General features: G+C 48.7%; 1 protein-coding gene across 3 annotated transcripts in view; it reads right to left on the reverse strand.

Moving 5' to 3' along the window:
- Positions 1-25,464, reverse strand: part of FZR1 (fizzy and cell division cycle 20 related 1) — a 366,770-nt gene that overhangs the window by 183,780 nt on the left and 157,526 nt on the right. For all 3 annotated transcript variants that reach the window (XM_063915431.1, XM_063915413.1, XM_063915422.1), the window contains one exon: positions 8,573-8,636. In XM_063915431.1, coding sequence (XP_063771501.1) covers positions 8,573-8,636 — 64 coding nt within the window. The remainder of the gene's footprint in view (positions 1-8,572; positions 8,637-25,464) is intronic.

Below are 25,464 nucleotides of genomic sequence, written 5' to 3' on the forward strand. Positions count from 1 at the left end.
AAAAAATAAACTGAGATGTATAGACTGTGTAGCACTATATATGTATATTTATATTCAAATAAATGTGGACCCTGATGCACTTATCCTCACAGGGTTCAGAATATAGTGATAGCAAGGGTGTGATACACTTGAAAGAGAGAGCACACACAGTAGCTATATGGCACACTCAGTCACAAACACAATGCAGGAATAATGTACACAATAATACTGCACTGGACAAGCAATTTAAATACAATAGCAGATATGTATATGCAGAGAGATATAACAATGCACAGCAGTACTGGATGTATATCACGGAATAATTGTACTACCTATTCTGTCAGTAACACACTTTTCTTTTTCATCCACTAGGGGTCACTGGAGTACTCTTGGATTATGGACGGCTTCCGTAGGAAACAGCACTGAATATTTAAATTTAGAAAACTCCACCCCTCCATATCCCCGAGTACCTCAGTGTTTTTTCTGTGCTCGAAGTAGTAACAGCTCTGTGGCTGAGTCCACAATTACTTTTAATTATTTTTTTTATTTTTTTTGGAATATTTTTCTATTTTATATACATCCCTTTCCCCCTTCCAAAAGGCAGAGTCAGGGATAGTGCAAGCTGCTGAAGCAGCAGTGGCGTGTCGGTCCTCACTGAATGAGCACCCTCACAGCCACACACACACACATCTCCTGCACACAGGCTGGCCGGCGTTTGTACAGAAGCCCCGTCGAAGCCTCATCACAAGCAGGAGTGCAGGTATGTGATCGGGGCGGTCAGCTCCCGCTGCCGCCCCGAGGTGAGGGGACATTGATTAAAGGCGCTGGGATCCCTCTACTGACGGCCGCCCGCCACCGCTGCTCCGGCCGCCGCTTCTCCGAGCCAACCGCTGCTCCGGCCGCCGCTTCTCCGAGCCCCACCGCTGCTCCGGCTGCCGCTTCTCCAAGCCCCACCGCTGCTCCGGCCGCCGCTTCTCCGAGCCACCGCTGCTCTGCCCGCTAATCATAGCGTTTCACAGCGCGCTCCCCGTCCCGCTTCCAGGTTCCCGCTGGCGGCCCCACGCTACCCGCTGCCCGGCCCGCACTGCATCCGCAACGGAGCAGACAGGGGGGTGCGGGGGGGGGGTCATTACAGGAGGCTAATAACGGAATAGAAGGGAAAGCAGCAGCATCAGCAGTATGACCAGCTGTTTTATACTGGCAGGGATTTTTACACAGGCTGTTTATAATATCAGTTAAGAATAGAAACTGCACTGTGATTATAAGTTAAGCATGGCAGCCATTTTAACCATGCTTCCTGTGTCTTCCTGCTGTGATTCCAGAACGTTCCGGTACTACATCTCTACTCCACCGGAGGCGCAGGGGTGTTAGTGGGAATTTGGGATCACATTTCATAGTACTGGCCACGTGTACTGCACTTGGCCAGATATATATTGAGACACCATACTACTATTTTACTGAGTCGTGCAAGTGTCTGTTTTTTGTGTATTGTATTGTCTGTCGCCATAATGAGTAAGGCACCAGCAAAAACTAAAAAGCATAATTGCAAAGTCTGTAGCAGTGTGTTACCGGATGGATCTACCACATGTACAGTATGTTTTGTGGATTCGGTTCAGAATACAATTTCTGCTCCAGTTTTACAGCCAATTTCCTCACCGAACCCTCCTTGGGAAATGCTAGCCAATGTACTGGCTGGGTCGCAATCAGAATTGGCCGCCGCTCGACAAGAGCGGGAAACGGCAAGATCTGAGTCTAGGGTGAGACCGCCAGAACTACCGGAGGCGTCTCAGCCTTGCGAAAGGTCCAAATCCATTTTGGGTAAACGGATAAATTTCATATGTCTTATGATTTTCCAGTTTCTGCTATGTTGCATTCTGACGATTCCATGCCAGACCTCACGGAACAAGATGAGGGTGAGGAGGGCGAAGTGGAGTCAGACAGTGAGGATTTTAACATCTCCGGCATTGATAATCTCATCAGAGCGGTGCGTCAGTCTCTGAGGTTTACTGAAACTGAGGAGCCTCTCACAAATGATCAGGTCGTATTTACTAAACGACAAAGAACTCCAATAAGTTTTCCTGTCTCGGAATCTCTTAATCAGATGTTAGTAGAAACACGACAGAATCCAGATAAACGGTTTTCTATACCTCGCAGATTTAAGTCTAGTTACCCGTTTCCAGACTCTGTAACATGTACACCAATAGTTGATTCGTCAGTGTCGAAGCTTACCAAGAAATTAACCATACCAGTGCCAGCGGCTACTACGCTTAAAGACCCTTCAGATCGCAAGATAGAAACTATGCTAAAGTCCATGTATGTAGCAGCAGGAGTGATGCTGAGACCTGGATTGGTTGGCATCTGGGTCACTAAGGCGCTCATAATATGGATTACAGAACTCAAATCTGCTTTACATGACGAAAACCTGATACTTCTTGCAAATCAAATGTGTGAGGCTGCAGAGTATCTCTGTACAGCGTCTACTGACGTCTGTCAGCTCACTTCTCGTAATTCATCGTCGCTAGTTACGGCACGACGAGCACTCTGGCTGCGTGCTTATCAAGCGGAGGCAGAGGTCAAACGAGGTATAGAGGCGTTGCCTTACGATGGCAAGAAGTTGTTTGGTCCTGAATTGGACGCATGGATTGCTGAGGCTACGGGAGGTAAGTCGGTTTTCTTACCATTGCCTCCACCGGTATCAAGAAGGAGGTACGCTGGACCTTCGTTCAAATCCTTTAGACCTCAGTCCTTTCGAGGACGTGGCAGAGGAACAGCCACGCCTGCTAGACGTGGTCGTGGACGTGGTTTCCAACAAACCAACACAAGTCGCCAGGACGCTAAGGTTACCGACAAACCAGTGGCATGACGGGCTACCAGCCCATCTCGGTTCTCCGATTGTGGGAGCACGCCTTCAGACGTTCCATTTGGCGTGGTTCCACCCATCCGCGGATGGGTGGATCCGCAATTTAGTGTTAAAAGGTTACAAAATAGAGTTCGACTGTCTTCCGCCTCTGCGGTTTTTCAAGACAGGATTGCCTCTGTCGGACGACAAGAGGGCAGTTCTGCAAATTGCCATTCAGTCCCTACTGGATTCAGCAGTTTTGATTCCGGTCCCTGTACATCAACAGGGTCAGGGTTATTATTCCAGTCTGTTTGTGGTACCGAAGCCGGATGGCTCAGTCAGACCAATATTGAACTTAAAGGGTCTCAATCAGTACGTAACTTACTACAGATTCAAGATGGAGTCTCTGCGTTCCGTGATTGCGGATTTAGAGCCAAAGGAATTTATGATTGCGCTAGATCTCAAGGATGCGTACTTACACATTCCGATTTGGCAGCCTCATCAGAAATTCTTGCGGTTTGCAATACGCCAGAACCATTACCAGTTTCAAGCTCTACCGTTTGGCCTGTCGTCAGCGCCTCGGGTATTCACCAAAGTGATGTCTGTGATGATAGCTCATCTCAGATCCCTGGGAGTGACAATAGTTCCGTATTTAGACGATCTGCTCATCAAAGCTCCGTCTCAACAGATGCTTCTCCAACATGCGCTGCTAACGTACAATGTACTGGTTCACCACGGTTGGATTGTCAACTTCAAGAAATCACATCTAATTCCGTCTCAACGCCTTCAATTCCTAGGTATGATTCTCGATACGGTCAATCAAAGAATTTACCTACCACAACAGAAAGTACAGATTCTACGCCATCTAGTACAATTAGTGCTCAAGCCACGCACAGTGTCTGTACACTTGTGCATTCGCCTCTTAGGCACAATGGTGGCAGCTTTCGAAGCGCTTCAGTTCGGAAGATTTCACTCGCGTCCATTTCAACTGAATGTGCTCGCCCAGTGGTCGGGCTCGCATCTGCAGATTCACCACAGGGTGAGGTTGTCGCCAAGGGCAAGAGTGTCTCTGCTCTGGTGGCTCAAGGAACACAATTTAACCGCAGGGAGACTGTTCGGAGGCTGGAATTGGATAATTCTAACGACAGACGCCAGTCTCAGAGGTTGGGGAGCGGTAGTTCAAAATTGTCAGCTTCAGGGTCTCTGGGCGGATCACGAAAGATTGCTGTCTATAAATGTCCTGGAACTCCGCGCAATTTACAATGCGCTACGACAAGCAGTGCACATGCTTCGCTCTCAGACTGTCCAAGTGCAGTCAGACAATGCGACGGCGGTCGCATACATCAACAAACAAGGAGGAACGAGAAGCCGCATGGCAATGCGGGAAGTAGCTCGAATCCTCAATTGGGCGGAATACCACCAGGTGATATTGTCGGCCGTGTTCATTCCGGGAGTGGACAACTGGGAAGCGGATTATCTCAGTCGTCAGGATTTTCATCCAGGAGAATGGGCATTAAATCCAGAAGTGTTTCACATGTTGGTTCAGCGATGGGGTTATCCTCAGGTGGACCTGATGGCGTCTCGACACAATCACCAAACGCTCCAGTATGTGTCCAGAACAAGAGATCCAAAGGCAGTGGCGGTGGATGCTCTCACCGTTGCGTGGCCGTACAGCCTTGTGTATCTGTTTCCACCGTTTCCATTGCTCCCTCTGGTGCTAAAACGGATCAAAAGAGAGTCTGTCACAGTCATACTAGTGGCGCCTCATTGGCCTCGGAGAGCTTGGTTCTCGGATCTCCGAGGACTACTCGCAGATGATCCTTGGCCGCTCCCACTACGTCCAGACCTGTTACAACAGGGTCCGTTCCTTTACCCCGATTTAGCGCGGCTGCGTTTGACGGGGTGGCTGTTGAGACCGCCCTCTTAAGAAGAGAGGGCATTCCAGAATCGGTTATACCAACCATGTTACGAGCTAGGAAGCCGGTTACGGCAGCTCATTATTACAGAATATGGCGTACCTATATAGGTTGGTGTGAAGCTTGGAAGTTTCCGACATCATCTTTCAAGTTATCCCGCCTTTTGTTATTTCTACAGACGGGTTTAGATGGAGGACTGCGTTTATCTACACTAAAGGTGCAGGTATCTGCTTTGTCAATTTACTTTCAAAGACGATTGGCTCTATTGCCGTCTATACACACTTTTTTCCAAGGTGTCCTCAGAGTTCAGCCTCCATTCATTCCACCTACAGCGCCATGGGACTTGAATCTGGTTTTAGATTTCTTACAGTCTTCATATTTTGAACCCTTACAGCAAGTGGATATAAAGTTTCTCACTTGGAAAACAATTTTTCTGCTAGCCTTAGCTTCGGCAAGGCGTGTTTCAGATTTGGGTGCCTTGTCATGCAAGCCACCGTATTTGGTGTTTCATGATGACAGAGCGGAACTTCGGACGAATCCCGCGTTCTTACCAAAGGTAGTGTCATCTTTTCACATCAACCAACCAATAGTAGTTCCTGTGTTGACAGCACATTCTGGAACTCTGGATGTGGTACACGCATTACGCGTTTATGTATCCCGAACGTCTTCAGTTCGTAAGACGGATACGTTGTTTGTTCTCTATGATGCTGCCAAGATGGGTTGGCCAGCGTCTAAACAAACCTTATCCAGATGGATAAAACTGACCATACGTCAGGCTTACCTTCATGCTAGGTTACAGCCGCCTACATCAGTAACTGCTCATTCCACACGTTCTGTGGGAACTTCATGGGCAGCTGGTCGGGGAGCTTCTACGACGCAGCTTTGCCGTGCGGCTACATGGTCTTCAGTGCACACGTTTGTGCGCTTTTACAAGTTTGATACGTTTGCGGCATCAGCATCTAGCTTTGGCCGCCTAGTGTTACAGGTGCCAAACAGCTCTCCCGCCCACGGGGGAAGCTTTGGTAGGTCCCAAGAGTACTCCAGTGACCCCTAGTGGATGAAAAAGAAAATAGGATTTTGGTACTTACCAGGTAAATCCTTTTCTTTGAATCCATAGGGGGCACTGGACGCCCACCCAGAGCAGTTTTACCTGGTTTGTGGTAAGTTCAGAGGATCTTATGGTAACACACTCTCACCGACTGGTTCAAATTTATCAAGTGCTGGTTATGGTGTCAACTGTTTAGTTGTCAGTAACGTTGTGTGTCAACTTCGTTGTTGTACGTTATGTTATATGTAATACTCCATTGTCAACCTCTCTATAGTTCCTGTTCGGCTCAGTAAAAAACACTGAGGTACTCGGGGATATGGAGGGGTGGAGTGTTCTAAATTTAAATATTCAGTGCTGTTTCCTACGGAAGCCGTCCATATCCCTAAAGTACTCCAGTGCCCCCTATGGATTCAAAGAAAAGGATTTACCTGTTAAGTACCAAAATCCTATTATTTCTTAACTAACACAGTCAAATGACAGGTAGAATTCTCAAGTGTCCTGTATAAGCACGGCCCTGGAACAGGCGGCTATACAGAGGAGGCAGCACCCAGCAATCCCATAGAGCGCGTCCCTTAGTTAAAAATGGTATCAGGTCTCAGTAGGGAGTGAGGAGGAAGTGAAAGCAGCTCCAGGGCGGGAACATCTGCAGTAGATGGCGCCCGGAGCTGGGGGGAGGGGCTACAGGCAGCGCCCTATCCCCACAGTGCTGGACTTCACCACCGGTACTTAGTGGAGCCTAAAATATATGCCTGTGCTCCGTTTACTGCCCTGGTGGATATAGTGGGGTCCCTGAGCAGTACAGTGTCCACGCCAGCTGCGCGGTCCATCTCCCATGGGCCGCGCGCGAATCGCTATTTGTACCCGCCGGGTCCCCCTGGGGGATCCTCTTACCTCCTCCCCAAGTCCTGCGGCCACACGATCCTGGAGATGATGCAGCGGCAGAGTGCCAAAATACAGGTGCGTCTCCGATGTAAGTACCCGGGAACCAGGCCGCAAAAGTATACATCGCCGCAAAGGGGAGGTGATGGAGCCGCAGCACAGCATGTCTCCCAGACATAGAAGTGCTGCATCTCAGTCAGCATAGTAAAAGCTTTCTTCATTTTTCAAAGTCTTCAGGGCTGCCTCAGGCAACCCCCTCTGTTAGTGAACTGCACTGCAGGCACCAACTTTAAAACTGAGCTCCTGTACACGGAGGTGGGATTACATAGAGGAGGCGGTGCAGTGCATCCTGGGAACAGTCAAAGTTTTTAGCCTGTTGGTGCCTCGGATCAAGATCCAACTCTACACCCCAATGTTATTCCCTGTGGAATACCAGTGTACCCCACTGCAGAAAGTAATGGTTTTCACCTAGCCTGAATTTTTATTTTACTCCACAGAAAAGAAAAGGATTCTAAAGTACTCTTTATTGGTGTCCATCTCTCTAATGTGAAGCCTGATAGCACAGCGTGCTAAGGGGGTAATTCCAAGTTGATCGCAGCAGGAAATTTTTTAGCAGCTGGGCAAAACCATGTGAACTGCAGGGGGGGGGGGGGGGGCAGATATAACATTTGCAGAGAGTTAGATTTGGGTGTGGTGAGTTCAATCTGCAATCTAAATTGCAGTGTAAAAATAAAGCAGCCAGTATTTACCCTGCACACTAGTGAGGGACTGCAATATGCAGGATACAATTAGGCATAATATATGCTTCTTTTAGGGGGTTCTCCAACTGTCTAGCTATCCCATTTATCTTTTGAACAGTGAAGTGCCTGTAATCTCCAATTATCTAGTGGTACACCCTAGATCAGAGGTTCTCAAACTCGCTCCTCGGGAGCCCACACAGTGCATGTTTTGCAGGTAACCCAGCAGGTGCACAGGTGTATTAATTACTCACTGACACATTTTAAAAGGTCCACAGGTGGAGCTAATTATTTCACTTGCGATTCTGTGAGGAGACCTGCAAAACATGCACTATGTGGGCCCCCGAGGACCGAGTTTGAGAACCTCTGCCCTAGATAAACCACTTCCAACTTCCTGTTGGAAACTTCATAAGAACACATGTACAGAGCTCTCTACTTTGTCTTCCTCCTGGGATGAAAAAATCAAAATCAGATGACTTTCAGAGCAGGGAGCCTGTGGTAGCGGATGCTTTCTTGGCCTAGAAAAAGGTACCAATAGTTATACCTTTCTCCAAACAAGTGAACACCAAGATTAGACCTGCACCAAGTGTGCCAGCAACTGAGACCAAGCAAGTTCATCAGGAGCAGAATACCTGGAGGTCAAACAGGCCTGCTTGGAGACAAAAGGTGGAGCTATGTTGCTATCCATGGCTCCAATGACTTCCATGTACTGAACAAAGGAAGGACACCTCCTGCTCAACTTAAACGGGCATGCAGCGAGCCAGTGGGTGCACTTGCAGGTAAAATAAAGGAAAAGGATAGTTGCACAACCAGAGATGATGCAAAAAAGACCATAGACTAGAAGAGCTCACAGAAAACCAGCACCAAATACGAAGCCCCAAACCAGATCAGTCTCCAACTGAACTTTTCTCAAACAGTCCTCAAGGCACCCCTACGGTCCAGGCTTTAGGTATATCCATGGCTCAGCACAGATGGTTAAATCAAATTAATGAGGTGCTAATTAGGTCACCTGTGGCCAAACATAGATAAACTTAAAACCTGTACTGTTGGGGTGCCTTTAGGACAGTGTTTGAGAACCTCTGGCCTATAGCTCGGTTGATCAATTTAGAAAAAATAAATAAAATAGCATAAACATGCAGTGGTTGCAGCTTACATATAAAGATGATAAACTCACCTTTGCCACTGTCAGAAGTGGCATCTTTGGCTTTCCTGTTTTGACTGGGGGATTTCTCATTTTCCTATAATAAACAGGAAAAAAATATAAGAATTTACTCACCGGTAATTCTATTTCTCGTAGTCCGTAGTGGATGCTGGGAACTCCGTAAGGACCATGGGAATAGCGGGCTCCGAAGGAGGCTGGGCACTCTAGAAAGATCTTAGACTACCTGGTGTGCACTGGCTCCTCCCACTATGACCCTCCTCCAAGCCTCAGTTAGGACACCGTGCCCGGACGAGCGTACACAATAAGGAAGGATTTTGAATCCCGGGTAAGACTCATACCAGCCACACCATTCACACCGTATAACTCGTGATATGAAACCCAGTTAACAGTATGAAACAACTGAGCCTCTCAACAGACGGCTCAACAATAACCCGATTTAGTTAACAATAACTATGTACAAGTATTGCAGATACACCGCACTTGGGACGGGCGCCCAGCATCCACTACGGACTACGAGAAATAGAATTACCGGTGAGTAAATTCTTATTTTCTCTGACGTCCTAGTGGATGCTGGGAACTCCGTAAGGACCATGGGGATTATACCAAAGCTCCCAAACGGGCGGGAGAGTGCGGATGACTCTGCAACACCGAATGAGAGAACTCCAGGTCCTCCTCAGCCAGGGTATCAAATTTATAGAATTTTGCAAACGTGTTTGCCCCTGACCAAGTAGCAGCTCGGCAAAGTTGTAAAGCCAAGACCCCTCGGGCAGCCGCCCAAGATGAGCCCACCTTCCTTGTGGAATGGGCATTGACAGATTTTGGCTGTGGCAGGCCTGCCACAGAATGAGCAAGCTGAATTGTACTACAAATCCAACGAGCAATAGTCTGCTTAGAAGCAGGAGCACCCAGCTTGTTGGGTGCATATAGGACAAACAGCGAGTCAGATTTTCTGACTCCAGCCGCCCTGGAAACATATATTTTCAGGGCCCTGACCACGTCTAACAACTTGGAGTCCTCCAAGTCCCTAGTAGCCGCAGGCACCACAATAGGCTGGTTCAGGTGAAACGCTGACACCACCTTAGGGAGAAACTGGGAACAAGTCCTCAATTCTGCCCTATCCATATGGAAAATCAAATAAGGGCTTTTACAGGACAAAGCCGCCAATTCTGATACTCGCCTGGCCGAAGCCAAGGCCAACAACACGACCACCTTCCACGTGAGATATTTCAGATCCACGGTTTTAGTGGTTCAAACCAATGTGATTTTAAGAAACTCAACACCACGTTGAGATCCCAAGGTGCCACAGGGGGCACAAACGGGGGCTGAATATGCAGCACTCCCTTTACAAATGTCTGAACTTCAGGTACTGAAGCTAGTTCTTTTTGAAAGAAAATCGACAGAGCCGAGATCTGTACCTTAATGGAGCCCAGTTTTAGGCCCATATTCACTCCTGCTTGCAGGAAATGCAGAAATCGACCTAGTTGAAATTCCTCTGTTGGGGCCTTTTCGGCCTCACACCATGCAACATACTTCCGCCATATGCGGTGATAATGATTTGCTGTAACCTCTTTCCTAGCTTTAATAAGCGTAGGAATGACTTCCTCCGGAATGCCCATTTCCTTCAGGATCCGGCGTTCAACCGCCATGCCGTCAAACGCAGCCGCGGTAAGTTTTGGAACAGACAGGGCCCCTGCTGCCGCAGGTCCTGTCTGAGCGGCAGAGGCCATGGGTCCACTGATATAATTTCTTGAAGTTCTGGGTACCAAGCTCTTCTTGGCCAATCCGGAACCACGAGTATCGTTCTTACTCCTCGCCTTCTTATTATTATTCTCAATACCTTTGGTATGAGGGGCAGAGGAGGGAACACATAAACCGACTGGTACACCCACGGTGTTACCAGAGCGTCCACAACTATCGCCTGAGGGTCCCTTGACCTGGCGCAATATCTTTTATAGCTTTTTGTTGATGCGGGACGCCATCATGTCCACCTGTGGCCTTTCCCAAAGGTGTACAATCCTTTGGAAGACTTCTGGATGAAGTCCCCACTCTCCCGGGTGGAGGTCGCGTCTGCTGAGAAGATCTGCTTCCCAGTTGTCCACTCCGGGAATGAACACTGCTGACAGTGCTAACACATGATTTTCCGCCTATCGGAGAATCCTTGTGGCTTCTGCCATCGCCATCCTGCTTCTTGTGTCGCCCTGTTGGTTTACATGGGCGACCGCCGTGATGTTGTCTGATTGGATCAGTACCGGCTGGTTTTGAAGCAGAGGCCTTGCCTGACCCAGGGCATTGTAACTGGCCCTCAGTTCCAGAATATTTTGTGTAGAGAAGTCACCTGACTTGACCAAAGTCCTTGGAAGTTTCTTCCCTGTGTGACTGCCCCCAGCCTCAAAGGCTGGCCTCCATGGTCACTAGGACCTAGTCCAGTATGTCGAACCTGCGGCCCTCCTTAAGATGGGCACTCTGCAGCCACCATTTTAGAGATACCCTGGTCCTTGGAGACAGGGTTATCAGCCGATGTATTTGAAGATGCGATCCGGACCACATGTCCAACAGGTCCCACTGAAAAGTTCTTGCATGGAACCTGCCGAATGGGATTGCTTCGTAGGAAGCTACCATTTTTCCCAGGATTCGCGTGCAATGAAGCACCGATACCTGTTTTGGCTTCAGGAGGTCTCTGACTAGAGATGACAGCTCCTTGGCTTTCTCCTCCCGGAGAAACACCTATTTCTGGTCTGTGTCCAGAACCATCCCCAGGAACAGTAGACGTGTCATAGGAACCAGCTGTGACTTTGGACTGTTTAGAATCCAACCCTGCTGTTGTAGCACTTTCCAAAATAGTGCTACCCCGACTAGCAACTGCTCCTTGGACCTCGCCCTTATAAGGAGATTGTCCAAGTACGGGATAATTAAAACTCCCTTTTTTCGAAGGAGTATCATCATTTCGGCCATTACCCCGGTAAACACCCTCGGTGCCTTGTACAGTCCTGTCTGGACTTGGTAATGGTAATCCTGTACCACAAATCTGAGGTACTCCTGGCGAGGATGGTAAATGGGGACATGCAGGTAAGCATCCTTGATGTCCCGGGATACCATGTAATCCCCCTCGTCCAGGCTTGCAATAACCGCCCCGAGCGATTCCATCTTGAACTTGAATTTTTTTTTATGTATGTGTTCAAGGATTTTAATATAAATGGGTCACACCGAACCATGCGGTTTCGGTACCCCAACCCGTGTAGAATAGTAACCCCGTCCTTGTTGAAGTAGGGGCACTTGAGTATTACCTTTGGGAATACTGCTTATTAATTGCCTCTAGTACAGCCTCCCTGCCTGAGGGAGTTGTCGGCAAGCCATAATCTAGGAAACGGCTGGGGGGAGATATCTCGAATTCCAGCTTGTACCCCTGACATACTATTTGAAAGAAACAGGGATCCACCTGTGAGCGAGCCCACTGATCTCCAAAATTTCAGCGACGGCCCCCCACCGTACCTGGCTACACCTGTGGAGCCCCCGCGTCATGCTGTGGGCTCAGAGGAAGCGAGAGAAGAATGTTGATTCTGGGAGCAGACTGACAGGTGCAGCTTTTTCCCTCTTCCCTTGTCTCTGTACAGAAGGGAAACGCCTTTGACCCGCTTGCTTTTCTGAAGCCGAAAGGACTGTACCTGATAATACAGTGCTTTCTGAGTCCGTGAGGAAACCTGAGGTAAAAATATTTCTTCCCAGCTGTGGCTGTGGATACGAGGTCCCAGAGACCATCCCCAAATAATTCCTCACCCTTATAAGGCAGAATCTTTTTAAAGTCAGCATCACCTGTCCCGTGACAGGTCTCTAATACCCTCCTGACAGAATGGACATTACATTCATTTTGGATGCCAGCCGGCAAAATATCCCTCTGTGCATCCTTCATATATAAGACGACGTCTTTAATATGTTCTCATGTTTGACAGGGTCACCGACCACGCTGCAGCAGCACGATCTGCAGGTCTCCGTCTAGTACCCGAGTGTGTAAATACAGACTTCAGGATAGCCTCCTGCTTTTTATCAACAGGTACCTTCAAAGTGGCCGTTCCTAAAACGGCAGTGCCACCTTTTTTGACAACCGTGTAAGCGCCTTATCCACCCTAGGGGATATCTCCCAGCGTAACTTATCCTCCTGGCGGGAAAGGGTACGCCATCAGTAACTCTTTAGAAATTACCAGTTTCTAAACGGGGGAACCCACGCTTTTCACACACTTCATTTATTCATCTGATGGGGGAACAAAACACTGCCTGTTTTTTCTCCCCAACCTAAAAACCCATTTTTAGAGGTGCTTGGGTTAATGTCAGAAATGTGTAACACATTTTTTATTGCCGGGATCAAGTCACGGATGTTCCTAGTGGATTGTGTATATGTCTCAACCTTGGCGACCCTGGAGTCAGACTCCGTGTCGACATCTGTGTCTGCCATCTGAGAGAGCGGGCGTTTTTGAGCCCCTGATGGCCTTTGAGACGCCTGGGCAGGCGCGGGCTGAGAAGCCGGCTGTCCCACAGCTGTTACGTCATCCACCCTTTTATGTAAGGAGTTGACACTGTCGGTTAATACCTTTCACCTATCCATCCACTCTGGTGTCGGCCCCACAGGGGGCTACATCACATATATCGGCCTCTGCTCCGTCACCATATAAGCCTCCTCATTCAACATGTCGACACAGCCGTACCGACACACCGCAGACACACAGGGAATGCTCTAAACGAGGACAGGACCCACAAAAGCCCTTTGGGGGGACAGAGTGAGAGCATGCCAGCACACACCAGAGCGCTATATATATACAGGGACTAACTGAGTTATGTCCCTAATAGATGCTTTTCATATAATATATATATATATATATATATATATATATATATATATATATATATATATATATATATATATATACTGCCAAATTTAATGCCCCCCCTCTCTTTTCCCTCTTACTGTACTGTAGATTGCAGGGAAGAGCCAGGGAGCTTCCTTCCAGCCGAGCTGTGAGGGAAAAATGGCGCCAGTGTGCTGAGGAGATAGGCTCCGCCCCTTTTTCGCGGCCTATTCTCCCGGTTTTTATGGTATTCTGGCAGGGGTATTTTCCTCATATATAGCCCCTGGGGCTATATATTGAGGTATTTTAGCCAGCCAAGGTGTTTTTATTGCTGCCTCAGGGCGCCCCCCCCCAGCGCCCTGCACCCTCAGTGACCGGAGTGTGAAGTGTGTGAGAGGAGCAATGGCGCACAGCTGCAGTGCTGTGCGCTACCTTGGTGAAGACAGTCTTCATGCCGCCGATTTTCCGGACCATCTTCTTGCTTCTGGCTCTGTAAGGGGGACGGCGGCGCGGCTCCGGGACCGAACACCAAGGACTGGGCCTGCGGTCGATCCCTCTGGAGCTAATGGTGTCCAGTAGCCTAAGAAGCCCAATCCGGCTGCAAGCAGGCGAGTTCGCTTCTTCTCCCCTTAGTCCCTCGCTGCAGTGAGCCTGTTGCCAGCAGGTCTCACTGAAAATAAAAAACCTAAGTCTATTCTTTCTAAGAGCTCAGGAGAGCCCCTAGTGTGCATCCAACCTCGGCCGGGCACGAATTCTAACTGAGGCTTGGAGGAGGGTCATAGTGGGAGGAGCCAGTGCACACCAGGTAGTCTAAGATCTTTCTAGAGTGCCCAGCCTCCTTCGGAGCCCGCTATTCCCATGGTCCTTACGGAGTTCCCAGCATCCACTAGGACGTCAGAGAAATTAAATTTGTATTTAATAAAAGGATTTTAATTACCTACCGGTAAATCCTTTTCTCGTAGTCCATAAGGGATATTGGGGATACTTAGTACGATGGGGTATAGATGGGGTCCAAAGGAGCCAGTGCACTTTACATTTCTTTAACTGGGTGTACTGGCTCCTCCCCTCTATGCCCCATCCCACAGGCAGTTATAGGTAAAACAGTACCTGAAGGAGAATGGACATATATGAGAGAAGGAAAATAATAACAAAGTGGTGAGATTTATACATCAGCACACCATTAACACACAACAACAACAACAACAACAACAACAACAACAACAGGTAACAATAACAGGAACAGCTGAACAGGTAACCACAGAAAAGAGAACCTGCAGAAAAGTCAACGCATTGAGGCGGGCACAAATATAACTTATGGGACTATGAGAAAAGGATTTACCAGTAGGTAATTAAAATCCTATTTTCTCTAGCATCCATAAGGGAAATTGGGGAGACTTAGTACGATAGGGAAATCCCAAAGCTTCCAGAATGGGCGAGAAAGTGCGGAGACTGCTGCAGGACCGCCTGCCCAAACTGGGAATCCTCTTTGGCCAGGGTATCAAACTTGTAGAACTTCACAAAACTGTTTGTCCCCGACCAGGTAGCAGCTCGGCATAGTTACAAGGCCGAGACTCCACGGGCAGCTGCCCAGAAGAGCCCACCGATCTTCTAGAGTGGGCCTTCAGTGACTTCGGAACAGGTAAGGCTGCCGACACAACGGCCTGTTGGATAGTCAGCCTAAGCCAACGAGCAATGGACTGCTTTGAAGCAGGACAACCCTTTTTCTGCGCATCAGAGCACGAACAAGGAATCCGTCTTTCTGATCCGAGCCGTTTGCCTGACATAAACCTTCAAGGCTCGCACCGCACCCAATGCCTCCGGAGAAGCAGAAGTACCAGAACTTGATGGAACCACAATAGGTTATTCCAAGTGCAACGCAGAGACTACCTTCGGCAGGAACTGCTGTCTAGTCTGGGGCTCCACTCTGTCCTCATAAAAGACCAAGTATGGACTTTTAAACGATAAGGCCCCCAATTCTGAGACACGTCTAGCAGAAGCCAGGGCCACTAACATCACAGTCTTCCACGTGAGGTACTTGTCGTCTACCGTCGTCAGAGGTTCAAACCAGGAGTACTGTAGAAATTCCAACACCACATTCAAATCCCAGGGTGCCATAGACAGCACAATAGGAGGTTGTATGTGTAGTACCCCTTGCAAGAAGGTCTGAACTTCCGGCAACACTGCCAATTTCTTCTGAAAGAAAATTGAGAGCTGAAATCTGGACCTTAATGGAACACAGACGTAAGCCCTTATCCACACCAGCCTGCAGGAAACGTAAGACACGTCCCAAGTAGAACTCTGGAGGCGGATACGTGCGTTCCTCGCACCAAGAGACATATCTTCACCAGATATGATGATGGTCTTTTGACGTCACAGGATTCCTGGCCTGAACCATGGTAGCAATAACCTTTTTGGAAAGGCCCATGTGAGCTAGGATGTTCCGCTCAACCTCCATGCAGTCAAACAAAGACGTGCTGAAGAAGATCGCTTCTTTGTGGTAGAGGCCAAGAGTCTTCGATGGACATGTCCAGAAGATCCGTGTACCACATCCTCCGAAGCCAATCCGAGACAATCAGAATTGCCTGGACTCCTTGATTTCTGATTCACTTGAGCACCCTTGGGAGCAACGGAACCGGAGGAAAACAGGTAGACCAGCCGGTAAGGCCAAGGAGACGTTAGTGCATCCACTGCCCTCGTCTGAGGGTCCCTGGTTCGTGAGCAATGCCAGTGAAGCTTCTTGTTGAGTCGAGAAGCCATCATGTTTATTTGTGGACAGCACCACCGGTGGATGATCTGCTGAAACACCTGATAGTGGAGTCCCCACTCCTCCTGGTTGAGATCGTGACGACTCAGGAAGTCCACTTCCCAGTTGTCCACACCAGGAATGAAGATTGACGACATTGCTCTTGCATTTCTTTCCGCTCAGAGGAGTATCTTTGGCAACTCTCGCATGCAGGCTCTGCTTTTTGTCCCTCCTTGCCAATTGATGTACGCCACCCCTGTGGTGTTGTCCGACTGAACTTGGATCGCGTGATCCCTGAGCAGAGGAGAGGCCTGAAGCAGAGCACTGTAGACTGCCCGAAGTTCCAGAATGTTGATCGGAAGTTGGGCTTCATGGACTGACCACCTGCCCTGGAACTGCGCCCCTTGGGTGACAGCTCCCCATCCTCGCATCCGACGTGAGGAGGGTCCACTCCTGAATCCTGAAACTCCAGCCTTCCAGGAGATTGGAGGTCTGCAGCCACTACAGGAGGGAAATCCTGGCCTGAGGAGACAGCCAAATCATCCGGTGCATCTGTAGATGTGATCTGGACCCCTTGCTCAGGAGATCCAATTGAAATGTTCTGGCATGGAACCTCCCATATTGGATCGCCTCGTATGAGGCGACCATCCTCCAACAATCTGATGCAAAGATGGATGGACACTCAAGCAGGTCGGAACACCATGCGGACAATCTCCTGAAACGCTCTTGCTTTGTCCTCCGGGAGGAACACCTTCTGGGCCACCGTATCCTGTAACATCCCCAGGAACAGGAGCCGTCGAGTTGGCTCCAGATGGGACTTCTGTAGATTGAGAATCCACCCATGGCGTGACAGGAGTTGGATAGTGTGGTCGATATAGAGCAATAAAAGCTCGCTGGATCTTGCCTTTATCAGAAGATCGTCCAGGTAAGGGACAACACTGACCCCCTGGACCCGGAGTTGGAACATCATCTCCGCCATCACCTTTGTGAATACCCGTGGACAGGCCAAAGGGTAGTGCCTGGTACTGGTAGTGATCACCCAGTAGGGCAAACCTCAGATAAGCCTGATAAGGTTGCCAAATTGGAATATGAAGGTAGGCGTCCTTGATATACAAGGAAGCCAGGAATTCCTGTTCTTCCAGGCACGCAATCACTACCCTAAGGGATTCCATTTTGAACTTTAAAACCTTTAGGTAAAGGTTCAAGGACTTTAGATTCAAAATGGGCATTACTGAGCCGTCCAGCTGCAGTACTACAAACAGGTTGGAGTAATAACCCCTGCCTTGTTGTGGTATTGGTACTGGAACAATGACGTGGGACTGGATCAACTTTCAGATAGCGCGTTGCAACGTAACTTGCGTATCCACCAAAGCTGGCAATCTTGATTTGAAAAAATCGTTGGGGAGGAGCACTGTCGAGCTCCAGCTTGTAGCCCTGAGAAATGAGGTCCCTTAACCAGGTATCCTGGCATGAGCTTTCCCAGATGCAGCTGAAGTGACGTAGTCGAGCTCCCACCATCATGCTGAGGACTTAGTGGAAGCAGAACTGGTGCTCTGTTCCTGAGAACCGGTGGTTGCAGGTATTTTTGACTTACCTCTGGTGCCTCTATTCGCATTGGAGGCACCTCTGGCACTAGATCGAAATCTGTTAGACGGAAAGGACTAAACACCGACGGCGCCGGGAAGGTACGCCTAGCCGGTGGGGCCCCAGAGGGAAGAAAGGTGGATTTCCCAGCAGTGACTTTGGGGTTGAGTTGGCTATGTGGATTTCCAAAGAGCCATTCTCCAGAAAAGGGGAGGGATTCCACACTGCGTTTGGATTCTGCTTCCGCTATCCACTGATGTCTTGTGCGCTGACACTGTCATGGCCTAGCATTAATATTGCCGATCTCCTTGAGAGAGTCACACAGGACGCGTGCAGTGCACCGTAGTGACATGAGGCATATCCCCGGACAGGCGCTCCTGAATCTGAGTAGCCCACGTATGAATGGCATGGGTCACCCAGCATCCCACTATGACCGGCCTTTGCGATACACTAGCTGCTGTGTAGACAGACTTTAGTGTAGTCTCTATTTTTCTGTCCACAGGGTCCTTTATGGTAAAGGAGCCCGTGGCAGGAAGCACCGCCTTTTTAGACAGTCGAGAGATACGTCAACCCCCGGGGGTTCTTCCTAGAATTTCCAACCTTCAGGAGCAAATGGGAAAGTGTGCAAAAATATTTTTGACACTTGGTATTTTTTGTCTGGATTTTTCCAGGCTAATTTAAAATAGGTCATCAGATTTTTCCAGGCTAATTTAAATAGGTCATCAGAATCAGGGAAAGTGACATTAGGCTTGTTTTGTGTAAAGAAAAACAACTGCTGTTACGTCTCATATAGCCAGAATGAGAGGTTCAATGCCCTGAGCAGAGGTGGAATCCCCACTAACAGGATCCAACTCATCCCCATCATCCTGTATTTCCTCATCTGAATCAGAGAGTAGAGCAGGTAAACCACACCTTTGTGGTCCTGAGCTAAAGTGTGTGTGTGTGGGGGGGCTGTGTAACATCTGCCCTAGCAGCTAAATCTGCAACAGCGTGTTGTAGTAGCTGAGTTTTTTGAACATTAGCAGTGAGTTGTGATGACATATCAGACATCATAGTCTTAAGATCCCCTAACCAGGAGGGCTCTGGAGCCTCTCCCCCAGCCCCCTCACTGAGTTGTGAAGATTGGCTGCATTGTTCACATGAAACCGAATCAGATGATAAGGGAGAGAATTTGGTGTGGCAGACACTGCATAGCTCAGTGGTTTCCAAACTTTTTTTGAATGACGGCTCCCTAGAATATCAGAATTTTTTTCACGGCACCCCTACACCAAAAATTTCTTATTGAGAAATTTAGAAAGAAATATTACATTAAGTAGATCACGTTTATATGTCATCCTTAGGGTCAGTTGTGTGGTGAGTGACAGGATTTCCTTCTGATTGGCCACATATTTTATGACTGGCAGCCACCAGCACTGGTTTTGCCTATTATAATGACCCTGAATAATTTGAATTGGTCCTGGAACACCAACCCAGGGAGCCACGGCACACAGTTTGGGAACCTCTGGCATAGCTTGTGTTTACCCATGTTTACAGTGATCACAATTACATACAGACAGTAACACTGATCTAGCCTGCCCTTTGTATGTGAGAGGAGACGCACAGAGAGAGACATCAGCACACCCCTGCTGCACAGCCCCAGTGAGGCTGTCGGCTAACTATAACAGTGAAACACTAATGATTTCTGACCTGTATAGGACATAGATTGTGTACAATAGCGGCTCTCCCCCTTTGCTTCAGGAGTCAGGAAGAGCTGTGTGTGCTTGCTGCTGCTGCATTAAGCAGAGGAAGGTGCCAAAACGCCTCTGGTCCCGCTCTGAGGTAGCTACACCCCCCCAATGGCACCAGAGCTACAGTGATTTTTATAATGGCAAAGTCTCCTATTCTGCTTTAAAAAAATCACACAAGTGCTAGTTTAAGCAATTCCAAGCCAGTTTACACGGGGAGCTCTAGCGGGTCCCCCCCCAGGAGAATCCCATATGCCGCACTGTGAACCAGGGGAACCCCCGGCCTTTACTCACCAGACATCACCTTCAGGCATATGTTAGAGGTGTGCGGCGTGCTGCGCTTGCAACAGCTAAGGCGCAGTGCCCCGCTGAACAAACAACCTCTCACGATGGTGACCTGCAGCAGTGAAGTGGCTGATACATCGTAGGCCGGTAACCCCCCCCCCCCCCCCCCCCCCCCCAACGTGTAGGTATGCTGTTACCCAAACATCATACCGAAAATAATAAAAGTTTATAAGAAATTGAAGAAAACTCTCTGTAGGAGGGGGCATAGAGGGGAGGAGCCAGAACACCCAGCGAAGAAATTTAAAGTGCACCGGTTCCTTTGGACCCCGTCTATACCCCATCATCCGAAGTCTCCCCAATATACCTTATGGATGCTAGAGAAATACCAGTAATCTAGACAAACTAACACATACAAAGTAAGTAGGTAAAACCTGTTATACGGGAAGATATTCAAGAAGGGACTGTAAATATTATTGAGACATTATGGGTGGAAATTGCATGTGGGGGTAAAGGAATAATAGGATTTTAATACCTACCGGTAAATCCTTTTCTCTTAGTCCGTAGAGGATGCTGGGGACACTTCTTCAAGAACCATGGGGTATAGACGGGATCCGCAGGAGACATGGGCACTTTAAGACTTTAAAAGGTGTGTGAACTGGCCTCTCCCTCTATGCCCCTCCTCCAGACTCCAGTTATAGGAACTGTGCCCAGGGAGACGGACATTTTGAGGAAAAGGGATTTATTTTGATTTAAACTAAGGTGAGATACATACCAACTCACACCTCAAGCATGCCGTACAACATGGCATTTCACCCAACGCATGCAGCGGCATGAATAACGACAGCAACAGGCTGACTATAAACGCAACACAACACGTGTGTAACCATAACCAATAACTGCAGATACAGTACGAACTGGGACTGGCGCCCAGCATCCTCTATGGACTAAGTGAAAAGGATTTACCGGTAGGTATTAAAATCCTATTTTCTCCTACGTCCTAGAGGATGCTGGGGACACTTCAAGAACCATGGGGTTTATACCAAAGCTCAAGAACGGGCGGGAGAGTGCGGATGACTCTGCAGCACAGATTGACCAAACAAGGGGTCTTCCTTAGCCCGGGTATCAAACTTGTAAAACTTTGCAAAAGTGTTTGAACCCGACCAAGTAGCTGCTCGGCAAAGCTGTAATGCCGAGACCCCCCTGGCAGCCGCCCAGGATGAGCCCACCTTTCTGGTAGAATGGGCCTTCACCGATTTCGGTAACGGCAATCCAGCCGTAGAATGAGCTTGCTGAATCGTATTACAGATCCAGCGTGCAATAGTCTGCTTGGAAGCAGGAGTCCCAATCTTGTTGGGATCATACAGGACAAACAGAGCCTCCGTTTTCCTAATCTGGGCCGTTCTGGCTACATAAATTTTCAAAGCTCTAACCACATCTAGAGACTTCGATTCCGCTAAGGCGTCAGTAGCCACTGTCTTGTGAGACAAAGCCGCCAATTCAGACACCCGCCTTGCAGAGGCCAAGGCCAACAGCATGATCACTTTCCAAGTGACGAATTTCAACTCTACCTTACGTAAAGGTTCAAACCAATTAGATTGCAAGAACTGCAACACCACGTTAAGATCCCATGGTGCCACCGGGGGCACAAAGGGAGGTTGGACGTGCAGCACGCCTTTCACGAAAGTCTGAACTTCCGGAAGGGAGGACAAATCTTTTTGAAAGAAAATTGACAAGGCCGAAATTTGTACTTTAATTGAGCTTAATTTTAAGCCTGCATCCTCACCTGCTTGCAGAAAATGGAGAAAACGGCCCAGCTGAAATTCTTCCATAGGAGCCTTCTTGGATTCACACCAAGACACATTTTCTCCAAATACGGTGATAATGTTTTGCCGTTACTTCTTTTCTAGCCTGAAGAAGTGTGGGAATGACTTCACTGGGAATACCCTTTCGGGCTAGGATACGGCGTTCAACCTCCAAGCCGTCAAACGAAGCCGCGGTAAGTCTTGGTACACGCACGGACCCTGCTGTAACAGATCCTCTCGTAGAGGAAGAGGGATCTCCTATGAGCAATTCCTGAAGATCTGGATACCAGGCCCTCCTTGGTCAGTCTGGAACAATGATGATTGCATGAACCCTTGTTGTTCTTACGATCTTTATCACTTTTGGAATGAGTGGACTCGGAGGGAACACATAACGACTGAAACACCCATGGTGTCACTAGGGCGTCCACCGCTATTTCTTGAGGGTCCCTCGACTCGGAAGTTTCTTGTTGAGGCGAGACGCCATCGTGTCTATTTGAGGAATTCCCCAATGACTTGTCACTTCTGCAAAGACCTCTTGATGAAGGCCCCACTCTCCTGGATGGAGATCGTGTCTGCTGAGGAAGTCTGCTTCCCGGTTGTCCACACCTGGAATGATGACCGCTGACAGAGCTCTTACATGTCTTTCCGCCCAGCGGAAAACTTTTGTGGCCTCTGCCATTGCCGCTCTGCTCTTCGTTCCGCCCTGGCGGTTTATGTACGCCACTGCTGTTATGTTGTCCGACTGAATCAGGACGGGCAGAGCGCGAAGAAGATGTTCTGCTTGTAGAAGGCCGTTGAAAATGGCCCTTAATTTCAGAATGTTTATGTGTAGACAAGCTTCCTGGCTTGAACATTTTCCCTGGAAATTTTCCCCCTGTGTGACTGCACCCCAGCTTTGGAGACTCGCATCCGTGGTCACCAGGATCCAATCCTGGATCCCGAACCTGCGTCTCTCTAGGAGGTGTGAGCTGTGCAGCCACCACAGGAGTGAGATTCTGGTCTTGGAAGACAGGATTATCTGTCGGTGCATGTGCAGATGGGACCCGGACCACTTGTCCAACAGGTCCCACTGAAACACTCTGGCATGGAATCTGCCAAACTGAATGGCCTCGTAGGCCGCCACCATCTTTCCCAGCAACCGAGTGCATTGATGAATCGACACTCTTGCTGGTTTCAGAATCTGTTTGACTAGGTTCTGAATTTCTAGAGCCTTTTCCACTGGAAGAAAAACTCTCTGTAATTCCGTGTCCAGAATCATACCCAAGAACGACAGACGTGTTGTCGGAACCAACTGCGATTTTGGCAAGTTTAGGAGCCAACCATGTTGTTGCAGAATTGTCAGGGAAAGCGTAATGTTCTGCAGTAATTGTTCCTTGGACCTCGCTTTTATCAGGAGATCATCCAAGTACGGGATAATTGTGACTCCTTGCTTGCGCAGGAGAATCTTCATTTCCGCCATTACTTTGGTGAAAATTCTCGGAGCCGTGGACAGACCAAACGGCAACGTCTGAAACGGATAATGGCAATCCTGCACTGCACACCTCAGGTAAGCCTGATGTGGATGAAAAATGGGAACATGCAAATAAGCATCCTTCATGTCTACCGACACCATAAAATCCCCCTCCTCCAGACTGGATATCACTGCCCGGACAGATTCCATCTTGAATTTGAATTTCCGTAGGTAGAAATTGAGGGATTTGAGGTTCAGGATCGGTGTGACTGAGCTGTCTGGCTTCAGGACCACGAACAGGCTCGAATAGAAGCCTTTTCCCTGTTGCGACCAAGGAACCCTGACAATGACTTGATTTTGACACAATTTCTGTATTGCTTCACATACTACCTCCCTGTCCGGAGGAGAAGCTGGTAAGGCCGATTTGAAAAATCAGTGAGGGGGAACGTCTTGAAACTCTAGCTTGTACCCCAGGGACACTATTTCCAAAACCCATGGGTCTAGGGCCGAACAAGCCCAGAACTGACTGAAAAGTTGGAGATGTGCCCCCACCGGTGCGGACTCCAGCAGAGGAGCCCCAGCGTCATGCGGTGGATTTGACAGAAGCCGGAGAGGACTTCTGCTCTTGGGAACTTGCCACAGCCGGTGACCTCTTTCCCTTTCCTCTTCCTCTAGAAACAAAGAAGGAAGACCCTCGCCCTTTTTTGAATTTATTGGGCCGAAAGGACTGCATCTGATAGTGGTGCGGTTTCTTTTGTTGTGTTGGAACATAAGGTAAAAAGGATGACTTACCCGCGGTAGCCGTAGATACCAGGTCAGCGAGGCCGTCACCAAAGAAGACACCACCTTTATACGGCAGAGACTCCATCGCCTTCTTAGAGTCAGCATCAGCATTCCATTGATGAACCTACAATGCTCTCCTAGCTGAGACTGCCATGGCATTGGCCCTTGATCCCAAAAGGCCAATATGTCTTGCAGCTTCCTTTAGGTAGGCTGCAGCGTCCCTGATATAACCCAGCGTCAAAAGAATGCTTTTCCTATCCAGGGTATCTATCTCAGATGACAAGTTATCTGCCCATTTTTCAATAGCGCTACTTACCCACGCCGATGCAACGACGTGAATGGATTTCAATGGATTTTCCTGCTTACGATCCACAGGTTCCTTTAGGGCTGCCGTGTCAGGGGACGGAAGCGCTACCTTTTTGGACAGCCGTGATAGGGCTTTGTCCACAGTGGGGGGTGACTCCCACTTTTCCCACGAGGGGAACGGATATGCCACCGGAATTCTCTTGGGAATCTGAAACTTGTCAGGATTTTCCCAAACTTTTTCAAAAAGAGCGTTCAGTTCATGAAAGGGAGGAAACGTTACCTCAGGTTTCTTTCCTTTAAACATACAGACCCTTGTATCAGGAACAGCAGGGTCTTCCGTGATATGTAACACGTCTTACAATCATGTACTGAATGCTTTTAGCCAGTTTTGGATTTAATCTGGCATCACTATAGTCGACACTGGAGTCAGAGTCCGTGTCGGTATCCGTATCTGCTAACTGGGTAAATGAACGCTTTAGTGACCCCGAGGGGGTCTGAGCTTGTGACAACACATCCTCCACGGATTATTTCCATGCCTGGCTCTGAGACTCAGATTTATCTAATCTCTTATTTAACAAAGCCACATTCACATTTAAAGCACTCAAAACATTTACCCAATAAGGAGTCGGCGGTGCCGACAGGGTCACTCCCACAGCCGTTTCTTTCCCTAATCCAGTCTCCTCCAGGGAAGAGCACTCAGCATCAGACATGCCGACACACGTGTACCGACACCCACAAACACACTGGGCATATAGGGGACAGACCCACAGTAAAGCCTGACAGAGAAACACAGAGGGAGTTTGCCAGCTCACAACCCAGCGCTTATCCTGGTTCTGAAATCCCTTATATAAAGCCTCAGACCCTTTAGCGCTTTTATAATTACATATACAGCACGAACATAACTGTGCCCCCCCCCCCCCCCCTGTTTTGCACAGCAGTGTAGAGGAAGGACCAGCGTTTCTGCAGCTCTATGAAGAGAAAATGGCGCTGATGAGAGCTGTGAGTGCTAAGCCCCGCCCCCTTAATGGCACGCTTCAGTCCCGCTATTTTTAAAAAATATTTATACTGGCAAGTGTTCGGATTTAGTGCCTAGGCACTTAGAAAACCACATTGCCAGTCCATATTGAGGATTTTTATGCTGCCCAGGGCGCACCCCCCCGCGCCCTGCACCCTGTAGTGCAGTCTGTGTGTGGGAGCATGGCGCGCAGCGCGGCCGCTGTGCGGTATCTCAAAGCCATCACTGAAGTCTTCAGATCTTCTTCTACTCACCCGTCTTCTAACTTCTGGCTCTGTAAGGGGGGTGACGGCGGGCTCTGGGAACGAGCATCTAGGCGTACCTAGCGTTTAGACCCTCAGGAGCTAATGGTGTCCTGTAGCCAAAGAAGCAGA

The sequence above is a fragment of the Pseudophryne corroboree genome, chromosome 1 (genome assembly GCF_028390025.1).
Source record: "Pseudophryne corroboree isolate aPseCor3 chromosome 1, aPseCor3.hap2, whole genome shotgun sequence".
Classification (NCBI taxonomy): domain Eukaryota; kingdom Metazoa; phylum Chordata; class Amphibia; order Anura; family Myobatrachidae; genus Pseudophryne; species Pseudophryne corroboree.